This window comes from Podarcis erhardii (assembly GCF_964252035.2).
Source record: "Podarcis erhardii genome assembly, chromosome: 2".
NCBI lineage: Eukaryota > Metazoa > Chordata > Lepidosauria > Squamata > Lacertidae > Podarcis > Podarcis erhardii.
Genome location: NC_138498.1, coordinates 45,802,266 through 45,825,763, shown reverse-complemented (window position 1 = coordinate 45,825,763; position 23,498 = coordinate 45,802,266). Strand labels below are relative to the sequence as shown.

The 23,498-nt window shown below is 40.5% G+C and overlaps 1 protein-coding gene across 7 annotated transcripts in view; it reads left to right on the top strand.

The window, feature by feature from the left end:
* The window catches only part of GABRB2 (gamma-aminobutyric acid type A receptor subunit beta2), a 108,714-nt gene that overhangs the window by 39,928 nt on the left and 45,288 nt on the right, over window positions 1-23,498 (top strand). For all 7 annotated transcript variants that reach the window (XM_081846428.1, XM_081846430.1, XM_081846426.1 and 4 more), the window contains exon 6: window positions 12,581-12,663. In XM_081846428.1, the coding sequence (XP_081702554.1) occupies window positions 12,581-12,663 (83 nt within the window). The remainder of the gene's footprint in view (window positions 1-12,580; window positions 12,664-23,498) is intronic.

Here is a 23,498-nt window from a genome sequence, read left to right as displayed (position 1 = left end):
GTGGCACTGGGCACTAGAAACTGTTGTTTGCAAAACAGCCCCATTGAACTCAGTCTAACTTCTGAGTAGACGTGTGGGATTACACTGCAAATATATGAAAACTCATTCTTCTCCTATGAGCTATGGAAAACCTGATTTAGCATTTCTGCACAGCAGGGGGAAGAAGAGAGGGTGCACTGGAGTAGACTAAGGGAGGCTTTTGATCTGGTTGCCCCAACGGACCCCTGGATGAGGGGGGTTAAGTACACTACCCCTTGGGTTTGAGTACTTGTTCTCCTTCCTACTGAGACCAAAGGAAGAGAAAATGAAAAGAAAAACCCCAAAACACCAGGCACATTGTGTTCCTGTGCTATGAGAGAGGTAGAAATGCTTCTCTTCACTTTCACCATGCCATGCAAAATTTTGTACACTTCTATCCTGTTGCCTTTGACTCGCCTCTTCTCTGAATTAAAAAGCCCCAAGTTATGTAGCCTTTCTTCAAAGGACAGTTTCTCCTTCCCCTCGATAATTTTCTGAACCTTTTCCAACTCAGCAATATCCTTTCTGAGGTGGGGCGACCAAAACCATACACACTAGTCCAAATGTGGTTGCACGGCAGATTTGTATAATGGCATTGTGACATTGGCAGTTTTGCTTTCAATTCCTTTCCTAATGATCCCTAGCACAGAATTTGCCTTTTATTCCTTCTCTCAGCTTCCTGCTGTTTAACTAGTTCCTGCTCCACAAGATAACCTCTCCTTTTATTCCATGACTGCTAAGCTCACTTAGGAGTCTTTGGCGAGGTATTTTGTGGACAGCTTTGTGAAACGCTTAAGTATATTATCTCCATGCATTAGGGTGGCTAAATAAAGGCAGCTGGAAGGGGAAAGTGCTGGTAGGGAAGGGCAGGTGATGAAGAGCCTTAGTGAGCAGCTTGTGCAAAAGCATCAGCAGGTGGAAGGGCAGTGAAGGTGTTGCCTACTGGAGGGTTTAGAGTCAGTGTACACTCACAAGCACCACTGAAAATAGTTAGTATAAATATTTTAGTATTTAGTTAGTATTTTAAAACTAGGGGGTGTGTGTGTGTGTGTGAGAGAGAGAGAGAGAGAGAGAGAGAGAGAGGGAGGGAGAGAGAGAGAGGTGGTTGTACGGGTATAGGGCAGTATATTAATTCAATAAATAATAATAATAATGTTATAGTAGCTATATGAACCTTCCTGTGCACATAAGAGACAGGATTGGGAAGGGTAAATGCATTGCCTTGCTGTTTTGTATCTCTAAAATAGGTCAGTGTTTTCTAGATTCTTAATTCCTTGAATGCTTCTTTTTTAAATTCTACTCCTCCTTTGTAATTCTTTTTTTTAAAAATGTAATCTTACATACAAAACTTAAGACAATGATAAATATTAACTTCTAACATGAAACATAAATCCATAAAAACTATAAAAACAGCAGTAGCCCTAAAATAATAAATATTATGTAGGGCAGGGGCTGCAGCTTTATTGACCCTTAAAAGCCTGAGTGTGGCTGCTTACTTGAATTCTCTGCTCGGCATGTAAGTGGCTTTTGTTTGTATTCTGGATTGTGTCATGATCTTGAGGGTTTAGTACTATATGCCCTTTGTGGCTCAAAGACTTAAATAAACAGCATTTTCTGTGGGCTCTGCCCCCCAGGTGGATGCAGGGTCTATACCTGTCACTGTCCTCTGTATCATGACTTGGCAGCTCTCATGCTCCTGCCTTTGAGTTTATTTTATTTCTTTCATTTTGCTGTGATGTCTCACTTTGGGGTTTGTTGACAGTACTGTAAAACTGTGAGCAGAAGGCTTCTCGGCATTCTGCACTGTATTTGCGACTGGGGGACTGGAGGACAATGTGACTGAATTTTTCCATGGGGAAGAGAAATTCTCCAACAGTTTTTCACAGTTGGGAATCATCATGAGCAGCGGCTGTAGCACAGCTTTATTATTCTTCCCCAAGTTTTTCTTTTCTTTTGCTGCTTCTGCAGTAGCTGTGGTGTTGACGGCTGGCCTCTGTTTTGTATTCTCCGCAGTTTCCCAGACCTAGGGATGAGCTTGACATTGCACTCAGGCAATTGTTCTGTGATCCCCTCCCCCTGCCTCCCTGCTGTTTGTCTGGGAGTTTTCCTGAACTCCCCCCCCCCCAGCCAATTTGGAAACAGGGAAAAGGAAGGAAGCTCCATTCTGGAAGCAGGAGCCTTTGTGCAGGGCTTCTAGTGATGAATCTCACCCTGCCCAAAGTGACATACCTCCCAAGCACCCCAGGAAAAAAAGGTCATATTTTCCACACACACAGTGGCCATTTTGGGTGCCGTCATCTCTCATGCTGTGCTCTTGCATCAAATAAGCGCTTTTATCAGAGCCATGCAAGGTCTTCTGCCCCCCAAAAAACCCACGAGAGCAAAGGGTATGGGTCACATGACTCACCTAGGAGTATGTACCAGAAGACACATGGTCCTGGTTTGGGGCTTGAAAACGTTGGACAGAATATAGTGTTATTCTGAGGCAATGTGGAAGGAAATGGTGGCTGCCACAAAAAATAATGGGCTGGCTCAGAGAAAATTTTGCACATGGCCTTTTTCTTAGGGGAAGGGGGAGGGAATCTTGAGCTTGATTGAAAAAGTTGGATAGGGAATGGAATTCTATAAAGATGGCCACCTGGTAGGATTAGCTAGTCAAATAGTTAAGAGGGCAGAAGGGAAGGTTGGATGGAAAGCTAAGGTTGCTAAAAGAGAGGGTTGCATACTGTGGATAGAGTGGGCTATGATGAAACTTATTGGTTAAGAGGCAAATAATTGTATATATGTTTCTAATTTTAGAGAGGCATTCATGTTTCTTAGTTAAGTAGCAAGGTGGGGGAACTGGCCAGGTTTCAAAAGAGTGGAGCGTTTGGTTTCCTTTTGGGTTTTATTGTTAGAATTTCAGTGAGCTGTGCACTCAGCTAAAAAGCTATAAATGTTCCTATTCAGTTATATGGTGTGTGGATTTCTTGGAAGCAGATTGTTCTGCAATTTCAAAATGGGATAGCATTAAAATATAAATAATTGAACTACAAAATTACACTTAATGATGTGTATGGAAAAATAGGAATACTTCTATGTTGAGGCTTTTGTAGCCTTACTTATTTTTTAAATAAAATAATAATAAAGTGGGAATGAGATTAACTACATACACATAACCATTTTTAAAAAACAAGAGCTAAAGCCTCCATTCACTCCAGGTTGGGAAGCCACATTAGCACAGCTTAGAAAGTCCTTACGTCATGTAGCCAGTGCCACAGAACATTCTCTCACAAAGTCAATTCAGAAAATAGAGGATTTAGTCAGCACTGTAGGCTTCTTTTGATAAGCTCTATCCTTTAAAAATTATCTTTTTCTTGGATTCTTTCATTGCATCATTATCTCCCCAGTGTCTCAATATACTATCCCCATGTATATTCCAAGCAGCCATTTCTGTATTTGGATCTTGGAGTTAGTTTTATCAATGCATAAGTAGTCAGTCAGTCAGTCAGTCAGTCAAGTTTATTGCTTATAGCCAAAGGTTGCTGCAATGTATACAATGTCATTCAACAAAATATATACTAGTTTGATACAAAAACTTAAAACATTTACATTGTCAAAACATGACCTGCACAAAGCTATAGAAACTTCTTAATATACAAATTGAAACATTAGACAATAAAATTTATAAGCTAAAATCACCGCAGGGCCACTAATATATTAAAAGTAATATTAAATAATACAAGCGACAATTATGTACAAAGTTTAGTGAGAAAGATGCAGCTTAGTGTAGATGGCGTCAAATAAATTCATCTCCTTTACAGTTGATAGCTATTTCAGTTACAGTATATAATTTTTTCTAATTTTCCTGGTGGCAGTTGCAGTCACATGCTTATTTATGTCTGCGAGGGGATAAAGAATCATGTCAGAAGGATTCTGGCCAGGGGACCTTGTCATTATAGGTGTCAAAAACTGTTCTCTTGTTCATTATATAAGGGGCAATGTCAGATATAATGCATAAGGTCCTCTAATTCAGGGCATCCCCTAATACAAACACGTTCATTTACTGGTATGCCTCTATGTCTCCCATCTCTATAAGCAGAGTTTATTGTATTTACTCTAAAAGCTTTCTGGAGTTGTACAAAAGTCAATTTATTGAAGTAAAACATATGTCCATGGGCCTCTCTAAGTTTAAAATATAATGGGGCACATGTGGATAGGTATATGGGGTTTAAGTCGTTTTTAGTAGCCACTGCCCTTATGGTCCGTTTAAAAATATTTTTCTGAGAATGTAGGGAAAGTTCTTTGAGCTCGGTCACTGAGAAGTCCTATCTGCCCATCAGTTAGGCAGCATGATGTACCCAGTTTTTAAGGAGTAATCCATTCGCGCACTCAATCAGGCATTTTCTCCAACCTATTTAAAATAAAGAAATCCAATTGGCTTTGTATTATTCCTAATGTGGCCCATTTTATGGCCTCTCCTTAAGATGGTCTGTCCCAGAATGAATTGCACATTCCTGCCAACATGTATAAGTCATGTATAATTTTTTTTATAAATATATATTTTTTCATAAATAGTGTTCAAAACCCTACTCCCCAACACTTTCCTCAGCAATTATTTTTACTATGAACAAATGTGATAGAAAGATTACACATACAGCCACAAAATATGCAGGAAATTGAAATGTTAGGAATGTCCCCACGCTTAAGATGCCATTATTTTTTTCGACCATCTTTCTTTCTCTGCCTTAAAAAAATAAGGGTTTCCATCCCACAAAATTGCATTAGTTATGTTAGATGTTCTGTTTGCAACTTTTGTATATTTATTTGATAACGGAGTGAGAGATTTCATCTGTCTCATCTGTTCACTTCTTGCCTGTTTCACCTCATTTAATTTCCTCTAAGCTTCATCTGTTCATCTGATTTTCAATACAATCTAAATCTGTCATCTACAAGATTGCTGGGACAATGTGCAGTGTCCTAGCGGTAAGGAAGATAGAAAGAACTATGGAAGGATAGTGGACAGAGGAGGCACTTTCCAATTCAAGTGAAAGCATTAGAAGTTTTTTTATGGACTTCAGTACTGAATTGAGCAGTGGCGAAAAATTAAAGTAAAATTAGAATGTTATTAAATTAATGGTGGTGATGCTTTAAGGAGGGTAATGTATACTAAGTGATTTCCACATCAAGGTGCTATCCTTATCAAAACAGACTTAAAAAAATATTAAAGAGAGATGTAGTGGCAGCTGTTTAATGAGATCTCGAACCAATAAAATGCATTTTGTACGGGGGGTGGGGTTGTAGAATTTTTGTGCAGAGTTTACTTTAAGTCTACTTGATCACTTCAATCTGCAGAACTTGCACTTCTACAAATGTTGTTCAGTGTCCATTCTGTGCTTCCCTATAGCGTGGCAACACCTGTATTTTGGAACTTCCTGAAGGCATCACATTATTTTAGGTTTCTGAAAAGATCTTTTGGCAGGCCTATTCAGACATGTTTTATTGTGTTTCATTGTTTTTTAGATTTCTAAACAGTTTTAAAATGTGTGTGTGTGTGAGTGTGTGAGTGTGTGAGTGTGTGAGTGTGTGTGCACACACTGTGCTTTTATTACAGATATGTTTGTTGCCCTGGGCTCCTTTGGGAAGGAGGGCAGGATATAAATTTGATACATGGGTAGGTAGTTAGGTAACTAATAGCAGATGTGCTGGCCCAAACAGTTAGTCCTAATCTCACATAGCTCTTTGTGTAGGAAAAGAAGAAGCATGAACATCACTCAGATTTATTCAGCCATTTCTTTAAACATATGAGCTGTCTCCTAGTCTAGCTACATTTTTCGGGTTTTGACATAGGGCCATCAACTCCTACACCAGACACATCTAATGACCCCATAACTATAGCTGTATTTGTTATTAAAATCACTCAAGTGATAGACTGTATTCTTAACTCAATTATGTGTCTGTTTCTCAGCTTTCCTCTGTGTTATGGCCAAATGCTCTGTTTCTACTGTGGCTTCTGTGAGTTATAGAATCATAGAATCACAGCAATCCTCCTACATAGACTACAAATTGTGATTCTGCAGCTGTCTAGCTTAGAAGACCTTTTGTTTCAATCACAGTGAAATATGCCAGTCACCTGAGTGCTTATTGTGAGGTTAAAGAGTTTAAGCTTGAACCTGATGATGAAGTGACCACTTAGATGCTGGTTTGTGCTGTATTTATGTAGCAGGACAGACTGCAGATGGCATACAATTTTTGCATTAGCCAAAATGTCTTTTGGTTTCAATTTCATTTTTATTTTATTTGTAAGACACAAAAAAGAGGGCCATGAAAGTTTGGAAGTAATAATAATAATAATAATAATAATAATAATAATAATAAAAAAAAATAGTGCTTATTATTTATACCCCATCTGGCTGAGTTTCCCCGGCCACTCTGGGTGACTTACAGCATATATAAAACATTAAAAACTTTCTGATACAGCCCTGCCTAGTTTTTTATTTAAAAAAATAAAGTAACTTATTTAATAAATTCTATGAACAAATTGTACTGAGGAGCACCATTTGCTGGCAGGGTGCTTAAAATAGCAGTAATCTAATTTGATGGATGAATAAAACGATCCCATCTAACATTTATTTCCTTGAGATTAAAGTCGATAATAGTTGTATGTAGGCCAATACAATCTAGCAGAAAGAGATAGTAAAAGTGGATGTGAGCATTAAAAATGCAGAAGGCTGATGAAACAAGGCACAAAGTGAAGAAGAAGTTTGCATACACACCATATATTTAGAGCACACGGCTTCCCCTAAAGAATCCTGTGAACGTAGTTTGTTGAGGGTGCTGGGAATCGTAGCAGTGTGAGGGGTGAACTACAGTTCCTACAGTTCTTAAGAGGTGGACACAGGCAGCTACAAGCAATGTCCTATTGTATAGTTTAAGCTGAGATAAACAGACTAGCTCAAATTCAACCAGTGAACATCATGGCTGAGTAGAGATTTGAACTTGGGTATCCCCAGTTTCCCCTCATGGATCACTGCCTTGCCGTGGCGAAGGGGCTTGAAGAACTCAGATAAGCTATGAACTATGCCGAGCAGGGCACCCAAGATGAACAGGTCATAGTGGAGAGTTTTGACCAAACGTGATCCACCTGGAGGAGGAACCGGCAAGCCACTCCAGTATCCCTGCCAAGAAAACTCCATGGACAAAGACAACAGGCATATAAAAGATATGACGCTGGAAGATGAGCCCCTCAGGTCGGAAGGCGTCCAACATGCTACTGGGGAAGAGCGGAGGGCAAGTACAAGTAGATCCAGAGCTGATGAAGCGGCTGGGCCAAAGCCGAAAGGACGCTCAGTTGCGGATATGCCTGGAAGCGAAAGGAAAGTCCAATGCTGTAAAGAAAAATATTGCATAGGAACCTGGAATGTAAGAACCATGAACCTGGGTAAGTTGGAGGTGGTCAAAAATGAGATGGCAAGAATAAATATTGACATCCTGGGCATCAGTGAACTAAAATGGACGGGAATGGGTGAATTCAGTTCGGATGACCATCATATCTACTACTGTGGGCAAGAAACCCGTAAAAGAAATGGAGTGGCCCTCATAGTCAACAAAAGAGTGGCGAAAGCTGGACTGGGATGCAATCTCAAAAATGATAGAATGATCTCGATACGAATCCAAGGCAGACCTTTTAACATCACAGTAATCCAAGTTTATGCACCAACTACTTGTGCTGAAGAAACTGAAATTGACCAATTCTATGAAGACTTACAAGACCTTATAGAAGTGACACCAAAGAAGGATGTTCTTCTCATTATAGGGGATTGGAATGCTAAAGTAGGGAGTCAAGAGATAAAAGGAACAACTGGCAAGTTTGGCCTTGGAGATCAAAACAAAGCAGGGCAAAGGCTAATAGAGTTCTGTCAAGAGAACAAGCTGGTCATCACAAACACGCTTTTCCAACAACACAAGAGACGACTCTACACATGGACATCACCAGATGGGCAGCATCGAAATCAGATTGATTATATTCTCTGCAGCCAAAGATGGAGAAGCTCTATACAGTCAGCAAAAACAAGACCTGGAGCTGACTGTGGCTCAGATCATCAGCTTCTTATAGCAAAATTCAAGCTTAAACTGAAGAAAGTAGGAAAAACCACTGCCGGTAAGATACAATCTAAGTCAAATCCCTTATGAATACACAGTGGAAGTGAGGAACAGGTTTAAGGATTTAGATTTGGTGGACAGAATGCCTGAAGAACTATGGATGGAGGCTCGTAACATTATACAGGAGGCAGCAACGAAAACCATCCCAATGAAAAGGAAATGCAAGAAAGCAAAGTGGCTGTCCAATGAGGCCTTACAAATAGCGGGGGAGAGAAGGCAAGCAAAATGCGAGGGAGATGGTGAAAGATACAGGAAATTGAATGCAGATTTCCAAAGAATAGCAAGGAGAGACAAGAAGACCTTCTTAAACGAGCAATGCAAAGAAATAGAGGAAAGCAATAGAATGGGAAGAACCAGAGATCTGTTCAAGAAAATTGGAGATATGAAAGGAACATTTCGTACAAAGATTTCCATAATAAAGGACAAAAGTGGAAAGGACCTAACAGAAGCAGAAGACATCAAGAAGAGGTGGCAAGAATACACAGAGGAATTATACCAGAAAGAAATGGATGTCTCGTATACCCCAGGTAGTGTGGTTGCTGACCTTGAGCCAGACATCCTGGAAAGTGAAGTCAAATGGGCCTTAGAAAGCACTGCAAATAACAAGGCCAGTGGAAGTGATGGTATTCCAGCTGAACTATTTAAAATTTTAAAAGATGATGCTGTTAAGGTGCTACACTCAATATGCCAGCAAGTTTGGAAAACTCAGCAGTGGCCAGAAGATTGGAGAAGATCAGTCTACATCCCAATCCCAAAGAAGGGCAGTGCCAAAGAATGCTCCAACTACCGCACAATTGCACTCATTTCACACGCTAGCAAGGTTATGCTTAAAATTCTACAAGGAAGGCTCAAGCAGTATGTGGACCGAGAACTCCCAGAAGTGCAAGCTGGATTTAGAAGAGGCAGAGGAACCAGAGACCAAATTGCAAACATGCGCTGGATTATGGAGAAAGCTAGAGAGTTCCAGAAAGACATCTACTTCTGCTTCATTGACTATGCAAAAGCCTTTGACTGTGTCGACCACAGCAAACTATGGCAAGTTCTTAAAGAAATGGGAGTGCCAGATCACCTCATCTGTCTCCTGAGAAATCTCTATGTGGGACAAGAAGCTACAGTTAGAACTGGATATGGAACAACTGATTGGTTCAAAATTGGGAAAGGAGTACGACAAGGCTGTATTTTGTCTCCCTGCTTATTTAACTTATATGCAGAATTCATCATGCGAAAGGCTGGGCTGGATGAATCCCTAGCCGGAATTAAGATTGCCGGAAGAAATATCAACAACCTCAGATATGCAGATGACACAACCTTGATGGCAGAAAGTGAGGAGGAATTAAAGAACCTTTTAATGAGGGTGAAAGAGGAGAGCGCAAAATATGGTCTGAAGCTCAACATCAAAAAAACGAAGATCATGGCCACTGGTCCTATCACCTCCTGGCAAATAGAAGGGGAAGAAATGGAGGTAGTGAAAGATTTTACTTTCTTGGGCTCAATGATCACTGCAGATGGTGACAGCAGCCACGAAATTAAAAGACGCCTGCTTCTTGGGAGAAGGGCAATGACAGGCCTAGACAGCATCTTGAGAAGTAGAGACATCACCTTGCCAACAAAGGTTCGTATAGTTAAAGCTATGGTTTTCCCAGTAGTGATATATGGAAGTGAGAGCTGGACCATAAAGAAGGCTGATCGCCGAAGAATTGATGCTTTTGAATTATGGTGCTGGAGGAGACTCTTGAGAGTCCCATGGACTGCAAGAAGATCAAACCTCTCCATACTGAAGGAAATCAACCCTGAGTGCTCACTGGAAGGACAGATTGTGAAGCTGAGGCTCCAGTACTTTGGCCACCTCATGAGAAGAGAAGACTCCCTGGAAAAGACCCTGATGTTGGGAAAGATGGAGGGCACAAGGAGAAGGGGACGGCAGAGGACGAGATGGTTGGATAGTGTTTTCGAGGTTACCAGCATGAGTTTGACCAAACTGCGGGAGGCAGTGGAGGACAGAGGTGCCTGGCGTTCTCTGGTCCATGGGGTCACGAAGAGTCGGACACGACTAAACGACTAAACAACAACAACAATCCCCAGTTTGATTCTATACGTAGAGTGCAATGATGCTGTATTACACCACATCAGTGCTGGCCCACGACATTTTGGCACCTGAGGCAGACTCCAAAATGGTGTCCCTCCTCCATGCCAGGGAAGAAGGGATCAGGGAAGATCTACATCAGGAACAAGGCAAAGGGAAAGAAAGATTGACATTGGGGTCTGTTGCCCCAAGTGGACTCTGCTGCCTGAGGTGGTCGCCTCACTGTGCCTCATAGACCCTGCTCCACTTGGGTGTTCATAGAGCAGGCAAGGACAGTATATTGGATTTCTGGTATCACATGATTCTCATGGTCAATAAGATTCTGATCATTGCTGTTAACATCTGAGCTTGCACACTGTAATTCCCTTCTCCAACCATGAACCAAGAGATATGGTGTGAAACATCATATCAACATCTCTTTTTTGCTTTATTTCATCCATGGGCACAAGCTCTTTCATTCACCTGGATTGAAAAAGTCCAGAAGCAAAACAAAGCAAAGCAGAAGAATAGCAGATTGTGGCAGTATTTTTTTCCACCCCACAAGCTAGACCAAGTACTTTCAAGTCCCAAATCTGTTGAAAAGTTCACATGTTGGGGAGCGGGGATTATGTCACTATAATTCAAGGTTTCTTAAAATGCCCCATTTCATCTTTATGCCCAAGTAGAAGGGAAGCTTTGAATTTATTTTATTTTTTCCACAAGGGACCTGGAAACAGAATTATCCTGAATTTCACAACAGGCAGCAAATTAAAAGAAAAGAAGAAAATACTGTTGCTAAAAGCCATAACCATTTTTCTTCAAAGCTGATCTCTCCGTGCAGGAGAGAAATTAATCACAAGGCAGTTTTGTCCTCAGATTTCCATATATTATAACTGGGTCTGCTGCCAGCCTTTCCAACTGTCACAAAGCAGGCATGCTTCCAAGAAGCAGAAGTGAACATTGGGCAGAGCTACAAGTGCACAGCTTTGTAACTATTTCAGACACGAGAGTCACCAGAGCTTAGTCATTGCACATGGGAGACTTCTGATAAGGGTTTTAATAAAAGTATGAAATCAGGTGCAGAAAATTATTTTATACTGAAGATTGCTAATGAGGAACTCAAATCTGTCCTCTGATTGCATACCTGTTTTCTGCTGGGTGCGGCAGGTAGGAAACTAGGAACTTTAAATACTTACCTTACTCTACATATTTTGTGGACAAGTTTTCTCAGAAAAATTTCTCAGAATGTTTGCCATAAGTTTATATACTCTTTTGCTGTTTTGTGTGGAAGTGGGGAAGCCAACACCCTATTAGGTGTGAGTAAGGAAAGCTGTGTTTGTGAAGAAAAATACAATTATTAGAATTTTCTATTAAAATTCAAAACCTCAGACCAAGCTGTAGTCTTTAAGGAAAGGGAAAGGGGGGGAAAGGTGGTAGAGCCATGGCTTCTGTGAGAGATAAAAGGCCAGAAAAGGGTAATTTCTCTATAGATTTGGTTGGCTGTGGCATTTCAGCACCAAAGGGCTACACAACTTCATGATGGGTTTCACAAAAGAGTTACTCACTCTCACTACTCTTTTCCCTTTCCCTGGCAGAACTAGCAAGAAATATTAGTCACGGACAGTTCTGCATCTTTCCAGCAGACTGCAGGATACATGAGACATCATGCTCTTCTGAGATGGTGCTGTACAAAAAGCTCTGTCTCAATGTACGTCGTTCTTTGTCCCAGTATGTGAGAGGAACTGGTTCCAGAAAACTTGCTTGTTGGGTTTTTAATTCATCTGAGATTCAGAAGCCTAAAGAGTGATTCACACAACCACAAGTTGTGTGACCATTGTTTGGGATGGTGGCCCGTTGTGGTGATGTTCTATAATTATCTGCACTTAGCAGGGACTATTTTTCATCCAAACTTCCTTCCCAGACCATACTTCTCACTTACCATACTGCATTCTCTCCCCAAGTGCTTTTGCCAGGCTAGAATGTGTCATTTAACTGTGATGATGCCTTTTGTTTACCTGGACTGAGGATAGAAGGGTGTGTGCGTGTATGTAGAAACCTATTTCTTTTTCATAGATATTGTGCAAAGGTAAGGTAAGTGCTCCTCCCACTTTTTGCCTGTGGCCCACCCACAATTGGCTTATGACCACTGGAAGTGAAATCCTGACTAAAAAAGACTAATGCCTCATAAAGCAATATAAATGGCATTCAGCTTGTTCTAAAATCAGGCAAAAATATTGATTGTTTTCTTGCAAATATGGCTTGTTTTCTTGACTTTTCTTGGACCTTGAGAATCTGCCTGTATTTCAAGCAGATTGAACAAAATCCACAAAACTAGCTTTTGTATGTGCTTTTTCCTAGAATTACAACAACAGCTGCATGTATGATGGATCTACGAAGATACCCCCTGGATGAACAGAACTGCACACTGGAGATAGAGAGCTGTAAGTACATTATTTTTATTTTTTGTAAATTCTACTTACTCAAACTGATTCAGACGTTTAATGTTTCCCCCTGCACCCACATGCTACTAACCTAGTTGTCTGTGTGTCTGATGACATTTAGATCCTTGTAAACACACAAAACAAATTTAGCTCTCCAGATGGATTAGTAATTTGTGGCACAAGGATTAGAGGAACTTATTTTGTGTGTTTGATGGACAATTTTCAGCTTTAAAAGTCTCACTCAAATGTCTTTTGGAGTTCATGCGAGGAGCATTAGGATTACTATCAATTCCTTATCATTTTCTGCTGCTGAACAGGATTGCTATTTGTTTCAGGTTTTTAAAATGAAGGGTTTAGACTGGTCACTGAAGTAGATGGTGTATGTACCACTGTAATTAGGCTTCCCAGTGCAAACGTGATTGCTTTATCATGTGTGTTTACTTTAATTATTATTTCCTGCCTCTTTGTACTGATTCATATATTTGATTCCTCCCCCCCAGTGTTTATATTGCAAATTCTGCATTTTCTGCACAAGAACATAAAACATGAATGATATATTTATAAGTAAGCATTGTGTGCAGCAAGTTAGTTGACATATTCAGATGATTAGGTATGCTTGTTGAAGCACTCATGCAGGAGGATAAGGTGCTGGAGAGGAACTGGGATGGATTCCATTTCAGTTTGCACTTAAATGTAATCTTACATGATTTGCTCTTTGTGAAACAATAAGCGAAGTGAAATACGGCCACCCTTCAAAATTCACACTTCACATACAAAATGGCATAAAAACACATATTTTAATGAAAATCACAAACACAAATGTTTGTATAAGGCAAAATTGCATACAACTACAGAAATGTGTATATTAGGAGAAAGTAGCATATAATGCTGGTGAAAATATATATATATATATATTTCAGAATCTCTCAGTTTCTCATTTTTCCAATCAATAGGTGATATCAATCACCTATTGATTGGAAAAATGAGAAACTGAGAGATTCTGAAATTGACAGATTCGAGCATCCCTAGTGCTGGGTGACCTTAAAGTTAGGTGGGTGGGTGGGTGTTGTTTAGGCCTTAATACAAAGCTGACAGTTTATGCCCATCCACTATTACTTGAATTCCAACCCTTCCTTCTGCATTCTAAGCACTCCTTTGTGGTTTGTTAATGAGCTGTGGTGTCATGGTTCCGTGTGGCACTGAATTGATGAGTCCCTCCATTATTATTATTTTTAATTGGCCAAATTATGCTGAATCCTGCCATGAAACCACACTTTGATGTTTAACCTACCCAATGCATTTTTCAGTATTTTACTTGTAATATTTAAGGATAATTAATAATTGCTGCCTTTGCTTATTGAGTATACATGTATGATTAATTATGTGTGTGTGATATATAACTAGCAATGGTGCATTGTTAGCAAACAGAGAAAAATGAAACCATTGAATTATATTAGTGGAAACTGTGGCCCAGATTCATATAACCTGGTGAACTACCAGAAGCCAACCCAAGGGCTCCCATTAATGCAATGGGACTTCCCTCCTCTCTCCTCTCCCTGTGTGTCTCCTCCTCTAATCCACTTTGGAGGATCAGAAGATTCCCCCAGACCAGTGTGCAGGGAGGAGATGAGGGTGCTTGTTCCATCTGGTAAGCAAAAACGCAGGAGCGGATAGAACGATCAAAATAGCATGATGTTGAATTCCTCCCTGTGACCTGGATTTCTCAATATTCTGCGGTTGTTTCCAGTTCAGCAATAATGACCCAGAATTAGTAACAGCAACATGAAATACTATGGGAAGGCAAATTTTCCTTCCACTTATATCTGTCTGAGAAAGTACTAGCACAATTTATAAGACATATTGCCAGCTTTGTGCTTTTTTATATAGTATCAGCAGGATGGAATGCCTTACATTTCATTTAGTTTGGTGCAAAGTATATGTGTGTAAAGGGAGTGCAATATTTTCTGTGTAGGTGAATTAGGTCATAAGGCAGCCCTAAAATTGCTTTCTGCAAAGCACATTTAGGATATATGAAAAACAACTGAAACAGCACTTGAAAAATGGCACTACAACACAGAAGAAAGAAATTAAGTAAATTCTACAATTAGTTAGAGAGAAAGTATAGATGGCTATTATTCCTGTAGTTTATTCCAGGGTCACACCTGGGAAGAAGTGTATGGGGAGGTATATGGATGAATGGATTCGTTGGGTAAGTGTAGAACAAGCCATTTATTTTAAATAAAAATTAGTGCCAGTTGCTTATAACAATATTGGCATACTAGAACAAGGTAATCTGAAGGTGGGATCAGAATTCACAGCATAGGAAAATGTTTAAATTAAGGAAAAGCAAGAGTGCTTATGCACATTTGTCCTTGCTTTCAGATCCTTCAGATTGCTGACTTAGATATACAGCAGAAATGAAATTTGCACATCATGGTAAGCCAGGTTTGCTGGCTTATCATCATTTATTCTGCATGAGTAGCATGTTTCTATTACATCCAAACCCAGAGCATGGCTTACTGCTTCATAACAAGCCAGGATCTTTAGCCTGCCTCTTGTTGATTAATGTATCCTGATGTTAAAAGGTAAAGGTAAAGGGACCCCTGACTGTTAGGTCCAGTTGCGAACGACTCTGGGGTTGTGGTGCTCATCTCGCTTTAGTGGCCGGGTCATGTGGCCAGCATGACTAAGCCGCATCTGGCAAGCTAGAGCAGCGCACAGAAATGCCGTTTACCTTCCTGCCGGAGCGGTACCTATTTATCTATTTGCACTTTGACATGCTTTTGAACTGCTAGGTTGGCAGGAGCAGGAACTGAGCAACGGGAGCTCACCCCATTGTGGGGTTTCAAACTGCCGACCTTCTGATCAGCAAGTCCTAGGCTCTGCGGTTTAGACCACAGCGCCACCCGCGTTAGGGAACAACAAATCAGCCTCCCAGTGACATAACACTTCCTGGGATGCAGCTGGATGGTGCTGTCACCAACCCAGAGCTCCCTCAACCTTGCCACTACCTTGCCCATCCCCAACCTGCAGGGCAACTCCACTACCCGCCCCACCATCTTCTGCTGCTGAGCAAATTTTTGGGCTTCTTACAAATCTTCCTAGTCCCTGGGTGCCCTTATCCATTGTTTCCTCCTTTCCTCCACAGCAGCCTTGCACCAATTCCTGCCAAATGGATTGGTTTCGTTTTCCTCCTCCTTTCACATAAGGAGGACCCAGTTTATACCAACTGCTTCCTCCATCTTAATTTCACTCCCTGTACTATCCCAGGAACAATTTTTCTGGAGGGGGTGTAAGTGGGTTGAGGACAGTGGAAGAGGGAAAACCTGTTTACATGAATGTTGTTGTTTTTGTTTTAATATCCCTGGTTCCCATGACTTCAGGCTCCCAGTCTTCTCTGCACTCTTGCCTAGGTCCTTCACCACTTTTCTTTTCAATATTATATAACTCAGTCCTGACTGCAGAGCCTTGGGACATGTTCTCCCAGAAAAATAGAATTGTAGTGCATGCATTGGTCTTTCCCTCCTTTTTTATTTTATTAAGTGGACAAAATCTATTTCTACGTTATCCGTCAATTCAAACTTTTCCCTTTCCACCAACTCCCCCCCCCCCCCGTGTTCCAATATTAGCTGTGTGTTAACAAATGAGCCTCTGTGCCAGAGGCAAACAGATGTTTTTCTGCAGTTCACAGAACACCGGTTTCTCTCATTAAATGTATAAATAAATAAAACAAAGAAACCCAGGAATTGCTGGATACTGGTTTTCAGATGACACCATCCATATGTAAAAGCTATGGTGTGTAGCTTGCAGATACAACCAGAAAATTATTTAAGATGATTTTGGAAACATTCAGCTAATCATGTACCACTCATACCGTTGATTTCAATGATGTGAGGATGATTTTGAGGATAACAGTTTATTTCTTCTTCCTGTTTGTCACAATGCTGTAATCTATGTAATGAAGAGTTCTGTCTAAGAGTCATCTTTGTCTCATCCCCATTATAGTACTTAATTAAAGCACCATTAATCCTCTATATTCTTTACAACCACCATGTTATTGCTTCATGAGGGACACGCATCTTTTCAGAAGCCCCTTACCCACTTTGGTGTGTGTCTTTCTGTTTTCTTGTAAGGCCAATAGGATTTTTCTGGAATATTTTGAATTTTCAGAATTGCGATACTCAACTTTAATTCCCCTTTGGGTGAGTTATGGCTACTGCATTGTTCAGAATTACCACAAAGTTTTAAATGGTTTGCTTATTTTTGCTTGTACTCTATTTCCTAGGATTCTTTTATCCCCCCCCCCCCGCACGCATACTACTTTTGTGCAATATGACTGTTTGCAGTCAAGAAATACCTGCTGTGATAAGTGAAGTTTTTCTTTTTAAAAAAAGGCTTCCCACCATTTAAACGTAGGAACTGCATATCACAAGGAAAATTGGTCAGATATTATTTGTTTATTTTCAGCATCCTTTAATCTCTCTGTGGTAAAGACTTGCCATGGAGACAGCAGGGTGCATTTTTTAAAGCGTATTGAGGAAATTGTGCCGCAGTTCTTTTTGCAAGGGGCGTGTTCACACGGTGTGGTTTTCTTTCTCCATAATTTCCAAACTACCCTGACGCAAACTAGTAGCCTTCAATTGTTAGTGACCTTGTTAGTTCATTCTAAGATATGGTGTCACACAGGCACATGCCTTGGCCAGCAGCTCTGGACTGTGGCAGTTCTACATTTCAGACTTGTCATCCATTTCATTAACCCTTGTAGGAGTAACTTCCATGACACAGCCCCACAATTTCACAGACTACTCAACCTGTATTGTGAGTTTGCTGAAACTGGACTAGGGGTAGAATTTTTATTCTCTCCCTCTTTTTCTGTCACTTTAAAAAAGAAATGTATTATCAAACAATAGGTGGCCATGAAAGAATAAGACAGTTGTAACAGGTACCATGCAGCTTACACACAGTTATAAGCCTGTCAGCTTCATTGGCTCCTGTCAGCTTCTATTGCTTACAAAGTTACTCTGCTCACAAAGTATCCTGGATAAGGTGTAAGGGTGTGTTGCTGTTTGTTTGTTTGTTTGTTTGTTTGTTTGTTTGTTTGTTTGTTTGTTTGTTTTAAAAATGGCAGATCATTCTCGGAAGCTATAACAATGTATTTTTAGCAACAGAAAAACCAGCATAACAACAACAACAAAATTCAACTACTAACATTTTCAAGCACTTTTACCTTCTGGAAACATGGGATTAGGCCATTTTTTGCTTTCTGCCATAGATTATGTGCTTTACTTTAGGGTGCACAGCACACTAAAAATGGTCTCAACACAATCTTTAAAATCAGTTACACTAGGTTATTTTCAGGGGTTTAGGTTTAGTTTATCTTGGTATTAGTCATTTCTTAGTTATTCAGCATGGACTTCAGTTCTGTTGTCTCCTCGCCTGGTACAGTAGGGTATTTTTCAGGGGTGCACATCTGCTCCCACAACAAATGTAAATAGTCATCATGTATTTTAGTCACACCCTGACTCTCAAGCCCAGTATGGTTTGCTCTGAGAGGGCTATAAGTTCTTTGCGTGGACAGGCGGAGTCCCCAGATCCCAAGTGGTCCCCCCCCCCGTCATGTGGAATAACGACTCTAGACAACGTGCTATGGGATTAAATTGGCCACAACTTTATTAAATTTCAAATGTGGGTAGACCTTGGCTCAGGCATTGGGCGTTCTCCCTCCCTAGTCCCCAGCCGGTGACCTAGGGAGCATCAGGGTTATCCAGTGTGTGTGGGGAGGATGGGCCGGCTCTGGAGAACATATGTTCAAGCAGAGATAGCCGCCCCCGTTACGCCGCCGCAGGGGAGAGCAATGACGACCTTTCGGCGTACGGCCAAAGCCTCCCTTCAAAAACCCCTTTAATGGGGAACCCTGGTATCGCCGCCGCAAAGAGGAAGATGGACTAAAGGATTCCGCCCAAGGCCTGATACCGCCAAAGTTGTGACGTTTTGCTACGGGAAAGGCGAAACCTGCCAATGCAGGGAAATTCCTTTCCGGCCCTTTAACAGCGACCTTATCGTAGCAGCTCCCGCATACCTGTGGAGACAGGTTAACCTGCAAAACCTATGAAGAAAAGTTAACCTGCAAAAGAAGACATTAACTGAGGGTGGGTAGGGTGGGAGAAGCTCTGGAGCCAAGTGAGGATTAACAATTAAGATCCACCCTCTATTGTGTGGGCAGGTAATCCCTCCCCTTACCTGGCCTGGTTTCCCTGGCAACGCTTCCCCCAGGTGGGATTGGACAACTCACTGGGGTAGGCAGGGACCTCCAGGTATCCCACCTGAGGGAAGGCAAAGCCTATGCTGATGGGGCCACTCCAGATCCAGGGCTGCACACGTCCACGCAAAAGGCGCCCCCCGTTTTAAGTGGGGAGCGGTCATTGTCCCTGCTCTAAAGGACAGCAAATCATGATGGAGCCAATAATTATTTACCAGAAAAGTAATCCAAAATCACAATCCAAGGGGAACAAAAGGTCAGTTGCCAGGATTTGAGTAAGGAAGTCAAAACAGCAGCTGAAATGTGAAAGAAAGGAACAAACTGGGCTGGAGAAAGCAGCTAAATATGAAAACTTAAAGCCAGATGTGATGGAGCACAGCACAGAGAGGTATGAGGACAGAATAAATTCAAGCAATAGCTGAAAAGTGACCTAGATAAAAAAAAGCCTAAAGTCAGCAGATAAGGTCCATCCACCCCCCACCCCCCATAAAAGAAGACAGATTGGAACCATAATGGAAAATTCACTAAAAGGAATAAGAAAGTTTTTTGTTTGTTAACAAATTGAGTATTACTTGTATATGGTTGTTGCTTCATTTATAAGATTTATACTCATGTCTAGTAAAAGAGGGACATGGGTGGCGCTGTGGGTTAAACCACAGAGCCTAGGACTTGCCGATCAGAAGATTGGCGGTTCGAATCCCCGCAATGAGGTGAGCTCCCGTTGCTTGGTCCCTGCTCCTGGCAACCTAGCAGTTCGAAAGCACATCAAAGTGCAAGTAGATAAATAGGTACCGCTCCGGCAGGAAGGTAAACAGCGTTTCCATGCGCTGCTCTGGTTCGCCAGAAGCGGCTTAGTCATGCTGGCCACATGACCTGGAAGTTGTACGCCAGCTGCCTCGGCCAATAAAGCGAGATGAGCGCCGCAACCCCAGAGTCGGTCACGACTAGACCTAATGGTCAGGGGTCCCTTGACCTTTACCTAGTAAAAGAAGATGTATCCTTTCTTTGTTGTATAAGATTGTCAATAAAGTATTTAAATAATAAATAAATAAATAAATAAAAGGCCAACTAGAGGCCCCCTGATCATCCAGATAGAGTATCTCACTATGAGAAAAGGCTAAACTAGTGTTTGTTCGGTTGTTTGGGTGGGTGGCTAGCTTAGGAACAAGATAACTAGGGGAGGAGGAAGCATGACAGAAACGTACCAGATTAGCAACCATATAGGTAGTGAATAAAGAGAAACTATTTTTGTCATAATGCTAGACCTTCATTATACAATGGAACTGATTGTATGTTCAGAACGATTAAAAGCACATATTTATACAATACATGTACTGTGCACTGAATTTAGTGCTGGCATTTTAAACAAAATTAGGCAAATCCATGAAGGGCAAGCCTTTCAATGGGTGATTGTCATGACAGCTAAAAGTAGAATCTGTATGTTCACATGCCACATACCTTTTATTAACAAAACTAATTTCAAACTTGTGTTTAATATACTGACTTTTTCTGAAGCTGGCAAGCATAATTTCCCAGATTAGACAAAATGGGAACCATGATTGATTGGACACTTCCTGATTTTATTGCTCACAATTGTGAAGGAAGAAGCAAATGCACGGCCACATATGCACACTAAAAGGCTAATTTGTTTCACAGTTTATAATAGCCACAGAAATGATGATAATAAACAGCGCACTAAATAGTTTTGACTAGATACATTTTCAAATAAAACAAATAGCTTTCATTGAAAATAATAAATTTGAGAATAATAAAATTAATTTGTGGCACATAGAGAGCAAATGTGCATGGATAAATTCTCTGAATGGCAGTTGCCCTGGGAAGTACCTTTTCCTCTAGCAATGGAACATAAAAGAGATTTTGAATCAAAGGCTAAGGTCCCCCCCCCCATTTTCTTATACCACACATAAGATTACATGCAATCTCATTTCGTTTAAAGGTTTTCTTGACAGATCCCTTCTTTTTACAGCTTTCTGCACACTCAAGGGGACTGCAGGAAAATGTTTTTCAAATGCTTTCCTTGTGTTGAAGAATACTTCTTGTTCTGCTAGAAATAGATATCCTTGTTCAGTAAAAACAGCCCCTTGGCTATCCTTTCCAAGGTATTGAACAAGCTTAAATAAGAGGTGTTTCAAATGTGTGGTGGTTGTCGCAGTTCTGTCATAAGACTGCACCACCTCAGAATGCATATAGGAGAATGACTGTGGTTCTGCTAAGGATGTTTGCCATTTCCACACTGAGGGAGGCTGTAAGGGAAGGAGGGGCATGTCTTCAAAAAATGGTGGTTTCTCCGATGTGCATTCTAACTTGGTCCAGTGGCATGAAAAGACTGTATACAATGTGAGCATTTTAACATATTCAGAAAGTAGCTTTTCAAGCTGCAGTTTGTACTGGAATTCAGATCACAAAGTACAAAACGTGCATATTGTGATTCTTCTTCATTGCGAAGAGTTATTTCAATTAGGTTTATACATATCTGACTTGCATAACATTGTCTGCAAATATGTTGTGTTTACATATATGTACTAAAGTACTACTACTACTACTAATAATAATAATAATAGTAATAATACTGTCAAACCACATCCGGAATACTGTGTCCAATTCTGGGCACCACAATTTAAGAAGGATGTTGACAAGCTGGAATGTGTGCAGAGGAGAGCAACCAAGATGCTCAAGGGTCTGAAAACCAAGACTTATGAGGAGTAGTTGAAGAAGCTGGGTATGATTAGCTTGGAAAAGAGGAGAATGAGAGGAGATGTGATTCCTGCTTTGCAGGGGGTTGGACTAGATGACCCTTGGGTCCCTTCCAACTCTATGATTCCATGATTCTATAATATCCCTGCCTTTTCCTAAACCAGGATTCAAGGTGGCTTACACAGTAATTAGAAACATCTACATAAAAGTACAGTATGAAGCATAAAAAGCCATTCTTCAGTGGAAAAAGTTTTGTTACTGCTTGAAATATACTCAGAGTCGCAAAGTGATTTCATGCTCTTTATTCAGCTCATAGTGGTGAGAATGAATGAAATGAGCTGAATGAAAGTCCCCTCAAAGTATCTGCTTTATATACATTATTTACACAATGGGCTGCACATGATTGGTTAATTCCGGAATTCTACTGTAAGCCAATCAGGTTGTGGATTCACTTCTATCTGGAGCATGATTGGGTGGTTCCTGCCAACCAATCATACTGTTGCATTGTTCTAGGACCAATCAGACTGCTGCATTCTGAATCCTATTTTTCTAGGACCAATCAGACTGCTGCATTTTGGATCCTATTGTTCTAGGACCATTCAGACTGCTGCAGTTTGGATCCTATTCAACTCAGTACATAACACTGCTGTTCAGTTTTATCCTTCCTTGTCTTTTGAAATTTTTTTGTTTTGTTTGATTTAAAACAAAATTGCAATCTTATAACACTTACCTAGGAATAAGTTTCAGTAGGCTCATTGGGTCTTACTTTTGAGTGTAATCCTATACATGCCTACTCAGAAGAAAGAGTCAGTGGGATTAGTGGGGCTTGCTCCAGGAAAGTAGATGGTATTGATTTCTGTCATATTGATTTCTGGTTAAAATGTGATACTTTAGATCTGCTGTGCAACACTCATGAATGCCAAATTTCTATTATTGCTTGTAGACATATATAGATACGTAATGTGTTATCTTGCTGCTCTATAAGACATTTTACAAAACAATAGCCATGTTTGCATTTTGAAGAACAGAAACATGTGGAGTCCTGTTCATTTTTCACTGTGTGAAACCGTGGAGAGAGTTAATTGTAGCCTTTGTTTCATTTGTCAAATAACTCTTCACTGAAGGTACTAGGGTCTACTCTGAACGTATCCATAAGATCAAAAATTTACTAACGTTCCTGACAGCAGTTCTTGACACTGTGTATGTTCATTGCTGTTCATTATCTGCTCTTAAAATCTAGCAAATGACATCTGCTTTTAAGAAAAAGTGAGGAAGTGTAATTAGTGTGCCTTGGATAGAATATCAAACAGCAAACTTTAGATATTGGAGAACTGCATCAATCTTCATGAGTATAAGCTGTGTTTGTTGGAATTCTGAGATTATCTAAGTAACGCATTGGCTGTCCTTTGTGTCCAGTTTAGGAGCAGGGTTAGTAAATCCATACTTAAAAGTTTCAAAATAAATATACTGGGAGTTTGATTTATTGGCATCACTAGTGGCAAATGGATTATCCCAGAGTGAATGCATGCTGGTAGAGGCATTCTCCAGTTCTTCCCCCCCCCCCAAAAAAAAAGTACTGCCTGGAGTTTCTGCTGCATTTCAGAACTAATACTAGTCAATCTTTATGTCCTTAGTTGCACTGAAAGATAAATTTTTTGTGGGTCTTTGTCTCATATTCCATTGTCTCATATTCACCAAGCAATACTGCACTATCATTGCATTCAACATGTCTAAGACATTTTGTTTAACTAAATATATGATTCTTTATGATCCAGACCAGTAAACAGCATATAAGATGTTCCCGTCTTGACCCATACTAGAAAACATGCAAGTTCATGTTAGGTTAGAACAGGTATTGTTC